General features: G+C 38.9%; 1 protein-coding gene across 1 annotated transcript in view; it reads right to left on the bottom strand.

The window, feature by feature from the left end:
* Nucleotides 1–5,078: 5,078 nt before the first annotated feature.
* The window catches only part of LOC118798561, a 37,403-nt gene continuing 26,265 nt past the window's right edge, over nucleotides 5,079–16,216 (bottom strand). Inside the window, exons 12-14 of the mRNA XM_036557940.1 lie at nucleotides 10,478–10,584; nucleotides 6,607–6,642; nucleotides 5,079–5,337 (exon numbers count right to left, since the gene is read on the bottom strand). Of these exons, the coding sequence (XP_036413833.1) occupies nucleotides 10,564–10,584 (21 nt within the window). The 3' untranslated portion in view covers nucleotides 5,079–5,337; nucleotides 6,607–6,642; nucleotides 10,478–10,563. The remainder of the gene's footprint in view (nucleotides 5,338–6,606; nucleotides 6,643–10,477; nucleotides 10,585–16,216) is intronic.

Genomic DNA, 16,216 nt, shown 5'->3' with positions numbered 1-16,216 from the left:
CCCGTTACAGGCTGCTTCATTTCAGTGCTCTACAAACTGTGACAAGGATCTGCTTTAAAACACCGACGCCCCGACTTTATGAAACGCATTTCTCAGAAGTCCAGCCACAAACACTCTCGGCTGTAAAACGGCAGACTGGGCTAGTAGTCCTGGCACACGTCCGCTGCCTCTTATTCCGTTTATTCATGGTTTACGAGAATCACAAAGCTTGGCAAAGACTGTGTCTCAGCAGACGCATTACCTTGGCCTGATCTCAGATCCAGAATCTGTTCCTTCTCTTCTGCACCTAAAGAGGGACTACATGTGACATTTTATCTCAATAACATGTGTGTCAAGTACTTAAGTTAGTGTAAGTGAGGAAAATTGCACTTCGGTAACAGTTATCCTCACGTGCCCTCAACTTAATGAGTCTAATGCGCCCTAAAAGCGTACTGCTCCAAAATGTAGGTCCAGTTAAAGCCTGTAAGGTGATATTTTCACAATAGCCACGTTTATATGCAGCAGATCTGTTACTAATCCGACTAATAGCTCAATTGGAATAGAATACGTCAATGTAAACACATCAATCGGAATAGGCTAGTCTGATTGAAGCCACTCGGAATACAATTTCTATCCGATTGAACGAGGAGGGTAATCCTGTAAATAATCTGTTAAATAGAAGAATAATATCTGTGTAAACGTCTGTATCTGATTACATTCCCAATCGGAAAGTTTAAGTAGGTTCTGATCATGTTCATCACGTCATAATGAAAGTTTATACAGAGGAGACGAAGTTTATGCTCTGATCTTTAAAAGACGGCGGTGGGACGGACGTCCAGCTTATGTGTCTCAGAACACGACGTCTTCCTCTCGGCCTTCTTTAATAAGGACATGTGAAGGACGTTTTCCTGAGTCTGACATCATTTTAAAGTCTTTAAAAACACAAGTGCTGCTCACTGCTGCTCATCTCACTCTGACTGGATTCATGTGATGCTTGTGGTCATGGTGACGTCTACACTAAGTGGTTCTCTACACGTGTGCGTCATTTTGGATCAGATTACTTGAAGTGAGCATATAAGCAGAGATTTTCCATCAGATTGTTGAGTAGAGTGAGAATAAACACCTCAGTCTTAATCTATAATCAGAATGTATTCGATCGGATTGGCAAAAATCTTTGCATGTAAACACAGCCAGTTATTATCCTCTTTTCTCATTTGTAGTTCATCTTTTGGTAACTTTCAAGGTATGAACACATTTGCATTTGACTTTTTTTGACATTTACATTGCATTGTTTTCCCAAGCAAATGATACAAGTCTAGTACTTAAAGATGGGAAGCCATGCTCAAAATGCTTAATTTCCACAAATAAATAAATAAATAAATAAAAATAAAAAGTGTCTGTTTACCAGTGGCCAGTTACTATTTATACCACTTCATTTAAATGGTAATTATGCTCACCTGTCACATTTCTGTCTACATTAAATTGTGAAGCTATGGTCACAGCAAAGCTGAAAACATACTATCCAGTGCTATTCAGACTCCACAAGTTAAACAAAACAAACATCCCAGGCATCTTCAATAAAGGTACTAAACTGTCACTGTCTTATCACTTGGGTGGAACCCTCAAGGGTCCATCTCAGTACCTTTAGTCAGGGAACATAACTGAACCATAATCCACTGAAATGATATGTTCTAAGCTGTACTGACTCCACACACCCCGTCTCGTCTCCAGGACTTTATTTTACTGTTCTGTTTTAAATCATTCGGTTATGAAAAGGTACAAATACGAAATTTTCACCTGGAAAAACTTATTTAAGGTTCACAATCAGACCTTAAAACCACTGTTGCACCTTTGAGGGAACATTTACATTGTTTGTACCTTGATGAACGAAAAACGTTCCTGCACAGAACCTTTATTTCTAACAGTGCAGTGTACTTCTTAAGTCAACTTACCAATAATAAGACACTTGCTATAATGAACTACTTTTTTAGATGACTAAAAGAAGAATATATGTAAGAATGATTACATAGTTTCTCTTTAAGATGTCAGCATTGCAGCTGCCCTCCTATGCAGTCCATGATTTCTTGAATGAAAAGGCCTGATTAAGTGTTTAGGCTAGTCAGGGGTTGAATTGTACCTTCATTTGAGCAAGGATGATGGGCTCAACCTACAACAACAGAGTGTGGGTGGTTAGAATATTAGGCATGATCTTAACACATCCTAATGTTAGCAACACTGGCTATAATATGTAAACGAGTTAACGTAGTAACTCTCATTCTCGAGATGCAGTTAGCACTGTTAGCTCAGTTTTATTCGGACATCATTCACTGGTTAACACTGGTTATAAAACCTAGTTTCTCTGCTTTTAATAGTTCTCAGATTGTCCAGTATTGCTAGCATTCCCTACGGCGGGAGCACATGCTGTACCAAACACTCCACTGCATTAACAATGAAAAGCAGTGATAATAAGTAGGCATCCATATTGTCCTGACTGCAACCACAGACGGCCATATTAATTAGTATGTAAAAACTAGTACACCACCTTCAGAAATCCATTCATTAGAATAGAATGTAGACTATAGCAGTGCTAGCTGGATGCAGCCAGTGTGTAAATCTCAGATAAGGATGGGATGAAAATAATGAGAATAGACTATTTGAGTGATATCACATTTATCTGGAGGGCAGGGAAAGAACGGGAGGGGGTGGTCATTTTACATGGATGATGGTTTTTGTCTCATTTTTTGACCAGGAGATTGCATCCCCCCCCTCAATTGGAGTCCTGGGGCTGGTCAGCTTGAACGTTTGTCATTTAGTTTTTGGTGTCATTTGATTAAGATGTGCAAAGATTAAGATAATTTTCTCTTTTACTTTAGGCCGGTGATTAATGGGCAGCATTGAACACCCTGATGTTTTAGAGCACCTAGCACAGAAATGTGTTTATTGCCCATTTTAGTGGGTGCAATTTTGTTTAAAGCCTCTCAAAACTGGCCTCCTCACTAGGAGCAGTAATCTGTGACTGGAGCTTCACGTAAAAACACCTCAGTAATATTGAGAGTCACACTTGGAGGGAGGGTCAAGTGGTAAGAAGGAGGTGATAGGAAAAAAACAATCGGTATAAAGAGTTGTCTGATGTCTGTCACTGACCAAACTGTGTGAAAGTGGTAAAACCTCCAAGCGCGCTCCCCCACACAGAGGAAGGGGAACTTCCCTCCAGCAGGGAGAGTACAGAGCGGTGAGAGACGGGAAGGAGAAACTCAGCTTGACTTCCAGCAAAGAAAAGTTGACTTCGCTGAGGTTTGAGGGTGATTTCAGCATTTACTGTTATCTAGCGCCTCTTAGTGGTCATTTCGGAAGATACATTTTAGGGAAACCGTCTTGAACAGGCCGCTCTTCCTGTGTGCATCACTGGTCCAGGCTGCCTTCATATAATACACAGCTTTACTAGCAGGACTAAATGCTCTCGCACTGAATGCAGAGCATCAACACAAGAATATCTCACACGCATCGTATACACAGTCATGCTGTATATCTAGTAAGCATGAAAAATTAAACCTTTTAGATAACAAGAATGATGCAAATCCCCCACACAGCACAAACAAAGCACTGTGATTAATAGAAGAAATATTTCATAACACAAGTAAAAGCTCTCAGTATCTAGGAATAAGCTTTAAAGGTGAAAAGGAGAGATTTATTTAAGGTGACGTAAGTATTACAACCATGTACATAATATGTTCCTAATATACATGCTTACTTACTTACTGACAAATTCACACACAAATATGGAAGTATATTCAATTTGGGATGCATTATCAGATTTCTAAAATATTAAAGGACCAGTTTTAAAGAAGCAGATTAAGTCCAGTCTAGAAATTAAAATGGCAAATCCCAATAAACATTGTACTTTTCATTCAGAAGTACAGTAGCACTTATGTTATTATGCCTTACAACCAGGTGAAGCCTAAATCCAGAAGAAGTAGTTGTGATTACTTAACTTTTAACATTTCAGGTTTATTTCATACAAAGGCTTATTATTCAGTAACTACAGGCACTTTAATGCAAACAAAATGAGCTATTAATAGGTTATAGAAGTGTGTAATAAAACTTTGGTGTAATAAAACCTAACCGTGGGCCCATGGCCTGTTATGGGGTTAAAATGAAATTTTCTACTAGAAAATGAAGAATGGAGGCAAGAATAGTCACATTTTGCACAAACCCAAACCCCCTAGCCTTTAGGATAAACATTAACACTTCTATATGAAGCATGTCTATGTAACACATTCATAACATCTTATATAAAAACTTCAGAATGTATTAATAAAAGTTTCATATCACTTCCTAGCTACTGCTGCTACCTCCTGCTGTACCCTGTCTGCATCTACAGCCAATTATAACTGACATTTATCTGCTGAATAACACTTCACATATTCATATGGACCACCTTAATAACAGACGTAGGTTAATTCAGGCTTGTCCAGTCTTCTACTGGAAGGCTCAGTGTAGCTGCAGCTCTTTTTTTTTGCTCCACACAGTAATAATAAGGAGCACAGCTGATCCTACTGTTGTAATCGATCAGATGGACTCAGTCTAACAAATCACCCAAGATTGGACACCCTGCGTTAAACTGGTCATACCTCGTTATGTTTTCTCCACAGCTTTTAGGTCAGGTTAATTCAAAACTGAGCTGTGTTTGACGGGCAAATTTAATTTGAAAAATGACCAGAACCGGTGAGGTCACTCAGAAAGCAGGGGAATAAATGGTTAAGAGACATAGAGAAATTTGGACTTCTGCCTGTACATCACCTGGTAGACCACTAAAACGGTCCCCATCAGATAAAAAGCACTTTAAAGCTTTCATCCTTCCACTTTGAGAAGATGACTCAGCGCTGTGGGTCTGAAAGGATGTGTAGCTGTCAAGAAGAACCTCACTGAGAAAAGGAGACGGACACATCAAACAAAGAAGCTGAACGATGGACTGACCACCCCAGAGTCCAGACCTCAACATCACTGAATGTGTTTGATTACTTCAGAAAATGGTCAACCGACTTCTAAGACTGAACTTTGGAGGTGTGTCTGCAGATTTAAACATGTTTTCTGATGTTGAAAAATGAATAATGGTTAAATGGCTGTTTTGCATGAAATTAAAAAAGTGATTAAATAAATGAAGCATGGTCTCTTACTGTTGAGCAGTACTCTATGTAAACACATTAATTTAAAGTAAGTGTGGCCGTATGAGAGTGTTTTGTAGAAAGAGGTCTTTAGTCTTCAGTCTTCTGCAGGCAGTAAGTTTCTCTGAACAGGCTTGCCGTCATATCTGTTGTTGTTTCAAGTGTTTGGGATGTATCCTTTGAAGAGACTGACCTGTGTACAACACAAGCCTGTAAACATCTCTGATAAACATCATTATCCAATGACCAAGGCTAATGTATGCTGAATATGCATGCATTTACGCATACACATTACATTTTTCTCTGGATGAAGTCGATTATCTCCTTTAAAGTACATCATTTCAAAAGCTAACAAATAATTCCCCAGTAAAAACACAGGTAGCCTTCAGCCAAAACATTTCACCTTGCCCCATCTAGTTTGCCTTAACACAACCTGTCACAACATTAACCCTTGAATTAATGGGTATTTTTACACTTTCAGGAACAACAGCAGATAACACGTACATACATTCTGGACATGCTGTCTAGCACTAAAAGGCAGAACTACAAGAGTTACAACACAGTAGATATTCTGTGAAAAACATCTGGCTATGAAAGTATCAAATATACTTTATGGAAGCGCAGCTGTTAAATACAAAACCATTATGTATCTCTGAACACTAACAACCCCGTAACCCTTTCACAGAAAAAGTAACTGGAATAAATCACTTTTTTACTTAATTTTGGCATTTTGCTATTAGTAAACTGTTCAAAACAATAAGAATCATAATACTAGACAGTATAAAATGGACAAGGCAGAGAGGTAGAAATGAGGTCATGGGTCGCTAGCAAACTGAGGTAGATTTCTAAAGGATAAAACCGAAAAGTTTTTTAATATCTTTTCTCATATTTGTTACACGTGCCATAACTCGAGCACATACGTTCACCTCAGGGTTGTGCAGCAAGTTCTGAATGTAAAAATAAACAGCATACAGTAGCTGTATCAGGATGTATATAATATCCTACTGCTTAATTTCATTTTAATAAGATATGGATGACATATTCCAAATATCATTTCCAAAGAAGTTGGGACAAAGTACAAAATCACTGCAATCGTATATAACAACTTCAAAAATTCTCAATTTCAACAATTGATACGTTGTCTTTATACCATTTTCAATTAAATATAAGGTTTAAATGATTTGTTCATCATTGGATTCTGTTTTTAATTACATTTTGCATAGCGTCCCAATTGTGTTGTAACAAAAATAGTGCCTGTTCACTAAAGGTAGGATCAACTAAAACAGTTAAAAATAGATATTTGGAGCCTTTCTATTAATCAATTTTTTTAAGAGAGTGTAACACAATGCAAAGGATAACTGGAGTTTTATATGTTATATGTGTTTGCAGTTTGCATATATATATATATATATATATATATATATGTGTGTGTGTGTGTGTGTGTGTGTGTGTGTGATATTACCTGGTGCAGTAGAAGGGGTGTGAGAAGTTGATGTTCCTAAAGAATAAAAAAACACATTTAACTTCACTGTAAAATAAAACTGTCAGTTAAACCTGACAATTTCTTCCATTATTTCAATTTTAGACTTGAATAAAACCAGTTCAATTGCTTGGTAAAACATGAAGGACAAGGCCAAAACAATGACACTGCATTAAAAACAGACATGATTCTGTAGTGAAAATCACTGTATGGCCATGTCCCAACTATTTTTGAAATGTGTTCATGGCATCAAATTGAAAATGTGCATATATTTTCCAAAAAACAACATTTCTCAACATAGGTTTTGAAATTTGACATGTTGCCTCATCAAAGAACTTCTCTGCCAGTCAGTTTGTTTGATAATATACAGTTGGAAAGTTCATGGCACCACAACTAATCCCGGATAGGTGCGGCACACAAGATTGGTCTTGCACTAATGATAAGGAATGTAAGAGAGAAGAAAATAGTCACTGAAAATAGTTGCAGGAAGACCTGAAAGCAGGAGCTTGCATGACTAAATTTTGCACATGAGCACTGAGACAAATCAGAACTGCTGGGGAACAAAGTAATCTGGTCAGATTAAACAAAATTAGAACTCTTTGGCAATTCAGCTCAACATATTTGGATGAAGAAGGGTTGTATGTATGATCCCAAGAACACTATACTACAGTGAAGTATGGTGGTGGGAGCATCATGATACAGGGCTGCTTCTCTGCAAACAGTACTGGGGCATTACACATTATCAAAGGAAACGCAAAGGGAGAGATATTAGAGGATGTTTCAACAAGACAACAACCCCAAAAATATAGACAAAATAACTCAAGACTATCAATTTCATGAAATAAATATCTTTTTAGGCTTTGAAATAGGGTAAATACTTCTTTGTCTGTGTTTACAAGTACAAAGTTAATGGGCCAGATTTATAACAAAAATGCATCACCGGATTTACCATAATGTTAAGTGCAAATAGTGTGATGGTAACACGTGTTCTCTTTTGTTGTGTGATGTGACATACAATTGCAACTGAATATGGCCACAGATCCTGAAGACATGTCCTTGAGGGTACCACCCCAGTTAAAGTTTACTGTCAACTGGTGTGATTTGTCATCACAACATTAACAAATATATCTATTAAAATGGATTGGAAATGTCTCACATACGTATCATGGCACTACACATGTATATGTGTGTATGAGGTGCGAGAGGGGGTTTGAAGCAGAAAGTTTAAGCTCTGAGGGGGTACGAGTCTATAAAAAGTTTAGGAACCACTGTTCTGGAGAAACTCATCAAGTCAGAATTGTTTACAGTGGTGGTACCAGCTGTTCAAAGAGTTTAATGCATGAGACATTGTTTTACAACAGTTTTGAGAAAAGGTTTTGGTCCAGCATTCATGGTGGAGAGATGCACACCGTTGAAAGGTAAAATAATTTCCGATAAAATCTTTTTTTTTATCAGATTCACCGTTTTACAATTTTAAAAAAGCAGTAATTAGTAAATTCTGTTTGAACAGTATTAAATTGAAAATAGTCCAAATACACAAAATTTTTACCTTATGAACTTCATTATTTTTTGTAAACATACACTTAATTCCAAGTTTAATACCTGCAAAAAAGTTGGGACAGGAGCATGTTTACCACTGTTACATCACCTTTCCTTTTAACAGCACTTAATAATTGTTTGGGGACTGAAGACACAAACTGATCCAGTTTTAAAAGTGTATTTTTGCCATTCTTCTGTTATACAAGTTTTCAGCTTTGCAACTGAGCCTTTGTTAATAAGAAACAGAATTTCAAAGGGAGACAGTTCTGGTCTGCAGGCAGGTCAGTTGAACACCTGCACTCTCTAAACACTCTCTAGTGTTGTAACGTGCAGAATGTGTAAAACAAGCACGGATGTCCCTGAAAAAGACGTTGTCTAGAAGGCAGCATATATTGCTCTAAAATGTGTTGAGCATTAATTTCACAGATGTGAAGATGACCCACTAATACCCGTCCATACCATGAGAGATGCTGGCTTTTACCTTTATGCTGGTAACAATCTGGATGGTCTTTATCTTCTTTGGTTTGGGGAACGGGGCGGCACGGTGGCACAGTGGGTAGCGCTGTCACCTCACAGCAAGAAGGGCCTGGGTTCGATTCCCGGCCAGATGACCAGGGTCATTTCTGTGTGGAGTTTGCATGTTCTCCCCGTGTCTGTGTGGGTTTCCTCCGGGTACTCCGGTTTCCTCCCACAGTCCAAAAACATGCAGTCAGGCCAATTGGACATGCTAAATTGCCCCTAGGTGTGAGTGAGTGTGTGAATGTGTATGTCTGTCTGTCTGCCCTGCGATGGACTGGCGACCTGTCCAGGGTGTATCCTGCCTTCCGCCCAATGACAACTGGGATAGGCTCCAGCACCCCACCGCGACCCAGAAGGATAAGCGGTTTAGATGATGGATGGATGGATGGATGGTTTGGGGAACACAAGTCCATTGTTTCCATACACAGTCTAAACGGTGGACTCATCAGACCTCAGAGCGCCTTTCCACTGTGCATTAATCCATTTCAGATGAGCTTGAGTCCAGAGAAACTGTGCATAGCGCAGTCTTAACTTTTTTTTTGCATGCAGCCATGGACGCTGTTTATTTACAACATTTTTTCAAATTATTCCTGAGCGCATGTGTTGATATCCAAAAGAAATGAACCATTTTTTTATGCAGTGCCTTCTGAGGAGTCAAAGTTACATGTTTTCATTTGTGGATTTTGGCCTTTTCCTTTACACACACAGGTTTCTCTGTTTTCGCTGAATCTTTTGATAATATTGTGCAGCATAAAGATGAAATGCCTAAGATGTACTTTAAAAAATGTAGGAATAACATTATTTTGGACATCCCTGAATAACATTAATTTTAAACTGTTGGATTTTTTGCTGACAGCCTCAACTCATCCTCGCTCATACAGGCCTTTCCTGGATGTCCCTTTTGTATCATGATCGTATTACCTGTTTGAGATGTTTTTTTGAACATTTCACAATGTTCCTAGTTTTAAATGGCCCCTGTAAAAACTTCTTTGGAATGTGTTGCACGCATCAGTTTCTCTTTGTACTATTTTCATTCAACACAGGTCAAAGTACCTTTACAAATCACTGCTTTCTACATTTTAAAAAAATCTTTGCTTTTTTTCAATTGTCTTCTGTCCCAGCTTTTTTTGGAATCGCTTTTGTAAAAAAAAAATCAATCACGTGTAGGTTCACTGGTGGTTTTGAATCGCCAATAAAATGCCTATATTTGTTTTGAGACATCGTGACCTCATGGTTCATATCAGCACCACTGAATTTTGACTCTGTAATTGTCTCTACAATAAACCACATCACACTAAAAATACACTGTAGATTTTGTTTACACCTTTAATAATGCACAGCTGAAAAATTGGTGCATTTCCCCTTTAATGTATCTGTGTACAACTGATGTCTAAAACAGTAGTTTAAGGTCACACGATCAGACATACATCTCACTTATACACAGATAAATAAAAGGGAAATAGAACAAATCTTATATAGAATAGACACGGATGGCGGAGTAGAACTGTACTATTTACACCTGTAAATTTATACCTATTTTTTTCTGCTATGTTGTCTTTGGATTTTTTGATAATGGAGTTGATGTTCAGGTTTCCATCAATGTTATTTGTTTTTTTTTTCTCAGACAAATAATGAAAATGCATTTTAAAAATGTTTGCAAATTGTGCTGCTCACCTCTTGTTTCCATCTGTTTGACTCACAGCAAATTAAATGCTCATCTGATGATGAAATGTCTTGACAAGAACTGCTGCACACAGAATAGAGTTAGGTACCTCTTCCTTCTGTTTACACTCACCATTAATTTCCATATCCCCTTTCATATTCCTGGAACTGACGTTGAGAAAATAGTCATCCTGCATCCATCCACTGCCTTCATGACCTTCACCCAGGGCTTCTGTGGGTCTGAGCAAAGAAAAGCAGAGTGAGAATAAAAAAGGCAACAAGCAGAGTAAAAATACAGGGTGATTCAAGAAGATTGTAAAATGATTTATTTCTCTTGTAAATCATTACAGAACAATGCAGTAAACTGTAAATGGTTTAAATGAGCATAAAGTTTATTATGTAATTGTACAAGGTCTCAGTATGAACCTCCTCCAGCTGTACAGACAACATCAACGCCATAGTCAGATTCATCCCATACTGGATTGAGCATGTCGGGTGTCGCTGCACTCACGGCTCTTTCAGTGAGATTTCGGGGATCATCCAGTGTTGTGGAACCAACGCCGAACGCTCTGAGCTGTTGGAGGTTCACTGCCCACGAAAATCACACTGCACAGTTATGATGGATTCACGCTTATTGAAGTGGAGAACCCAGAACGTTTTCTGCTCAGCGGTCGCATCTCATCGCAGACTGAAGGAGCCATCTTCCACTGACAGTCAGAAACTCTATGACCCCTCTTTCAACTGGTATGTGATTGGTTCCTCGGCGCCCCACGGTTGTAAAAATATGGCACTTTAAAATCGGATTAATCTTTTTGAATCACCCAATATGGGTTTTGAACTCTATATAAAATTATATAAAAAAATATACATAAAATTGTTTATTTTATTAACATAAATGATTGAACACTCTATTCTGTCACTACCAAAACAATCATAAAACTATTGACAAATTACCAAATGTTTCAGTAGTGACAGTTTAGGTAGTGACAACTTTAGCTCACTTTGGGCAAAACTCAAATATGCTAGCCAGTACATGACTAGAAACACACCTTGAACAATTATACATAAAATAATTTTCCATTAAAACACGAAATATGCATTTCAGTTGTTACACATTGATCTTCGGACACATTTACTTCAAAACAGTGTTATCTAACTGCTCACCATATGGCCATGAGGAACAGGGATGCGGGGCGGGTTATAAGGCTGCACCTACTGATGATGTGGGACAGCATTTTTTAAATTATTTGTTTAATTATTATTTAAAAATAAAACTAAGATTAAATTTATGTGTTAGGTTTATGTAAAGCAAATCACAGATGACTACATGAGATTTTCTGGACACTCGCATAGACTTTAGAAAGTGAAATAATTAGAAGAATTAATAGAGCGGCAATAACACATGGTAACACATGGTTTTGTTAAAAAATATTAATTGTGATAAAAGTCTTTCATTTCTTACATTAAATTTACTGTAATTAAGGGTCAGATTTATTTCCTGATATTTTCAGTGTGAGACTGAGCTCATTAATCACAAAGAGATTTTTACTCATCTTAACCATGGATGCCAATTATTATGGAGCTGACAGGATGTAATGTTGATAATGGCAAAACAGTGGTAAATCGGGGTATTATTTAATCTTTCTATGTCCTCTCTCAGACATCAGGTAGCTATTTATACCCATTTCAATTAATAACTTTCTGTGAGGGAGCTTTCAGAGGTGGACGTCTGGTTCCTATCACCACCACAGTGATCAATTCTGACTCAGTAAGTTTCTCTAGAACAGAGCGTTTCACACCAAACCACTCTGAATGACTCTGGTCACATATTAACAATTTAACTGTGTAGAAATAAAAAAACAGTGGATTTTCTCTTTAATCTGTCCGGTGTGGTCATGATAAGTAGATAACCGATATGAGTTTTTCAAGGGTCAATGACAGTATTAAGAGAGCAGTGTGGCCGATGACTGTCAGATTGCTCTTAACTACAGGCCATATTAAGAAATGAGAACAAACCTAACTCAACTTTACATTTTTATTACATTTAAAACATACTTAACACTGTAAGCTGTAATATTGCTATGGTTTAGCTGGAGAAGGAGCTGTTTCTCTTAAATATTTCCATTTCACAATAACTCAAGTCCCTGAGCTCTTCAGTACATCCCATTCTGCTGCATGTCTTAGCTACATGTGCACCTGTTTCTAATGGGTGTGGCTGAAATACTTGAACCTTCTGAACCCTAAAATGTCCACATACTTTTGTCCACGTAGTTCATGTAAATATAGCAAATCATATTCTCAACATTTAAAATGAGTTTTAAGTGATAAACATCAAGTGATAAAGAGGAAGAATACTTTAAAATACTGTGAGAAATTGTCTATAAAAGTGTATGTCAGGCAAGTTCATTGGCCAGTTGCTTGCCTGGTCGGGCCAGTGACAGTCAGTGTGGCTCATTTAAAGGAACGTTGCTAGGTATAACGTATCCTTTGTAGGGTCCTCGACAGCAGCGGTCTGCGGAGAAGTCTTCCTCTGCAGCTAGTGCCAAATGATCTGGCCTATCGGGATTCAGAACTACAGCGGCGTCATGACCGCTGACCCCTGACCCCCGATCAGCCATGAGGCTGAAGTTTGAGGTGTTTGAACAGTGAGTGAGAAGTGAGGAAGGCGGCTACTGAGGTAAATAAAAAGAGGGGGCATAAAAAAACTGATATTAAACGAATAAAACGAGACTTGCAGCTTGCAGTATTGCTGCATCTGTAAAGAGGTTCAACACAAAGCCTTATTTTTCTGTTTTCTACTCTTAAGCATGAAAATACAACTGAAGTTGAACTCTGAATGCACAAATTAGCTAACAATGCCACTGCCCAGTCTGCCACCGCTCCGCTCACCTGTTTAGTTCAACTTAAGATTCAGCTTTAGCTAGTAACATTAGCCTGCTTTTGCCCATTTTATTTTGGTTAAGAACTTAATTTGATTAAGAACTGGAATCTTTATTACCAAAAAACACACAAAACAACATACAAATTTTTTAAAATTCAAAATTTGTAAAATGAAAATGAGTTGATGCCATGTTTGAATTTCTATCATTGAAAATCATTTAATTATTTTCATAATAATAAAGAAGGAAATTCCAACAGACCCCCTGGTTCATACAGGGATGGGGAGACAGGGCTGGTTCATTGGTAGGGGTACAGGGATTGGGAGACAGGGATGGTATTGTGTAGGGGTACAGCTGGGAGACACGATGGTTCATTGGTAGGGGTACAGGGATTGGGAGACAGGGATGGTTCATTGGTAGGGGTACAGGGATTGGGAGACAGGGATGGTTCATTGGTAGGGGGCATGGGGATAAGCAGACAGGGCTGGTTCACTGGTAGGGGGTATGGGGATGGGGAGACTGGGCTGGTTCATTTGTAGGGATTCAGGGATGGGGAGACAGGGCTGGTTCATTGGTAGGGGGTATGGGGATGAGGAGATAGGGCTAGTTCATTGGTAGGGGTACAGGGATTGGGAGACAAGGCTGGTTCACTGGTAGGGGGTATGGGGATGAGGAGATAGGGCTAGTTCATTGGTAGGGGTACGGGTAATGGGAAGACCACACTGGTTCATTGTAGGGGTACGGGGATTGGGAGACAGGGCTGGTTCATTGGTAGGGGTATGGGGATGGGGAGACTGCGCTGGTTCATTGGTAGGGATATGGGGATAGGGAGACAAGGCTGGTTCATTGGTAAGGGATATGGGGATAGGGAGACAAGGCTGGTTCATTGGTAGGGGTACAGGGATTGGGAGACAGGGCTAGTTTATCAGTAGGGGGTATAGGGATGGGGAGACAGGGCCGTTTTTATTAGGTAAGGGTATGGCGATGGGGAGACAGAGCTGGTTCATTGGTAGGGGTATGGGGATGAGGAAACAGGGCTGGTTTATTGGTAGGGGTTATGGGGATAATAAAACCAAAATTTTATTTTGGTTAAGAACTTAATTTAATTAAGAACTGGCATCTTTATTACCAAAAAACACACAAAAAACATAAAAATCTTTAACAAGCCTAGTTCATTGGTAGGGGTGTGGGGATGAGGAAACCAGGCTGCAGAGCCTGAAGCTGCATCCTTTGGGCCTGGAACTGGACAGGGACAACTGATTTAGTTTGAATAGCTTGCTAAAAGTTTGTCCGCATTGGTTAAATGTCGGCTTAAAGACAAGTGAAATATAAACACTCAATTCACTGTGAAGATGAAGTAACTAAAAAGTAGCCTACTTCACTATGGTCTAACAGGTTCACTTCCTTCACTCACCTATCCTTCTGTGAAAAACTGGGTGACATACTGTCGCCCTTTCTTTTCTCTCTCCCGTCTTTCTTTTTATTATATTTATTTTTGGAAACCAGATTTTTCTTTAGGAAGCTGAGACATGATGCTCCACTGGCAATTCTAACTTGCAATTTGCTGTAGCGAAGTGTCGGTTGAGCCGGCTCCCTGTCTTTCGTATCTTTTTTCTTCGTTTTTTTGTTGGCAATTAATACAAAACAGGATAATAGGATGATCTTTTTATCCTGCTGGGGGCTGACTGTCTACAGCACACAGAGACGAGGGGAGTGCATAAACAGCAGAAAACAAGATGAGTGACAGTAACAATTGAAGTAACATTTGGATGCATTTTAATAGCATTGACAACACAAAGGCAGATTGTAAAATTTGCAAGATGAAACTCATATCGAGCAGGGTCTACTAACAACTTTCACAGGCATATTAGAACTGTACATCCTACAGTGCAGTTTGAGAAAAGAGGCAAGCTAGCGCACCTGCTACTAAACATGGAAAAGCCAGTGCATCTACTGGAACCATTGCTGCAGTGTCTACAGCCACACGTCAGGCATCATTACACCATGGCATACTGCAGCAACCCAGAGCTCTATGAGCCAATTCATGCCGAAAGTCATAACCCAGCAAGACAGAACACAGCTGATGAGGAACTGGCTAAAATGATTGCAAGAGATTTCCAACCATTCTGAATTGTGGAAAACAAGCAATTTAGAAGCTACACCCAAGCTCTCAATCCAATTTATGTTCTTCCAAGCAGGAAAACACTCTCCCAAACATCCATTCCAAGATGGTATGACAGAGAATGTGCATCACTGCAAGAAAGGGTTAAAAGGGCTACAGCAGTTTGCCTGATGACTGACTGCTGGACATCCCGAAAGAAGAATGTGTTACACGGTTGAATTCAACATTTCATACACTTAAACACCAATAAATTTAAAGAGTGACACTGTGACCTTACTAAAACTGTAATTCTAGGTCTGGCAGATAGAAGCCTGGGAAACTGGGCAGCGGTTAGAATTAGGTCATTCTGAGGAAAACCAGCAAATGTTTTTAAAAGTTACATTCAGATCAAGAATGTGATTATGGCAGTGTGTGGGCTCAATGACAGTCTGGGCAAAACCCACAGTTTCAAGCATAAATACAAACACAGATCTAAATTATAAGTTGCTCTGCTTTACAAAAATGCATATTACAATCCACGACGATAATCCAGCCCAGTGTATTTTAAGCCCAGGCACAGGAACACATTTTTACTCTTTATTTTTGCTTTCCTCTTTGTTTCTGCATCTGTTGTTGGGCCTGTTGGTGAGGCTACTGAACCAGAGTAGACTGCACAAGCAAATAGTGCAACAATTCAAGAATAACGTTTCTCAATGTAAAACAGCAAAGAACTTTTGCTTTTCATCATCTACAGTACATAATATCATTAAAAGATTCAGAGAATCTGGAGAAATCTCTGTATGTAAGGGACAAGGCCAAAAAACAGTATTTGCTGGCCGTGATCTTTGGGCCCTCAGACGGCACTGAAAACAGACATGATTCTGTAGTGGAA

This window comes from Colossoma macropomum, unplaced genomic scaffold (assembly GCF_904425465.1).
Source record: "Colossoma macropomum unplaced genomic scaffold, Colossoma_macropomum, whole genome shotgun sequence".
Taxonomy (NCBI): domain Eukaryota; kingdom Metazoa; phylum Chordata; class Actinopteri; order Characiformes; family Serrasalmidae; genus Colossoma; species Colossoma macropomum.
This window is presented reverse-complemented; position numbering and strand designations above follow the sequence as displayed.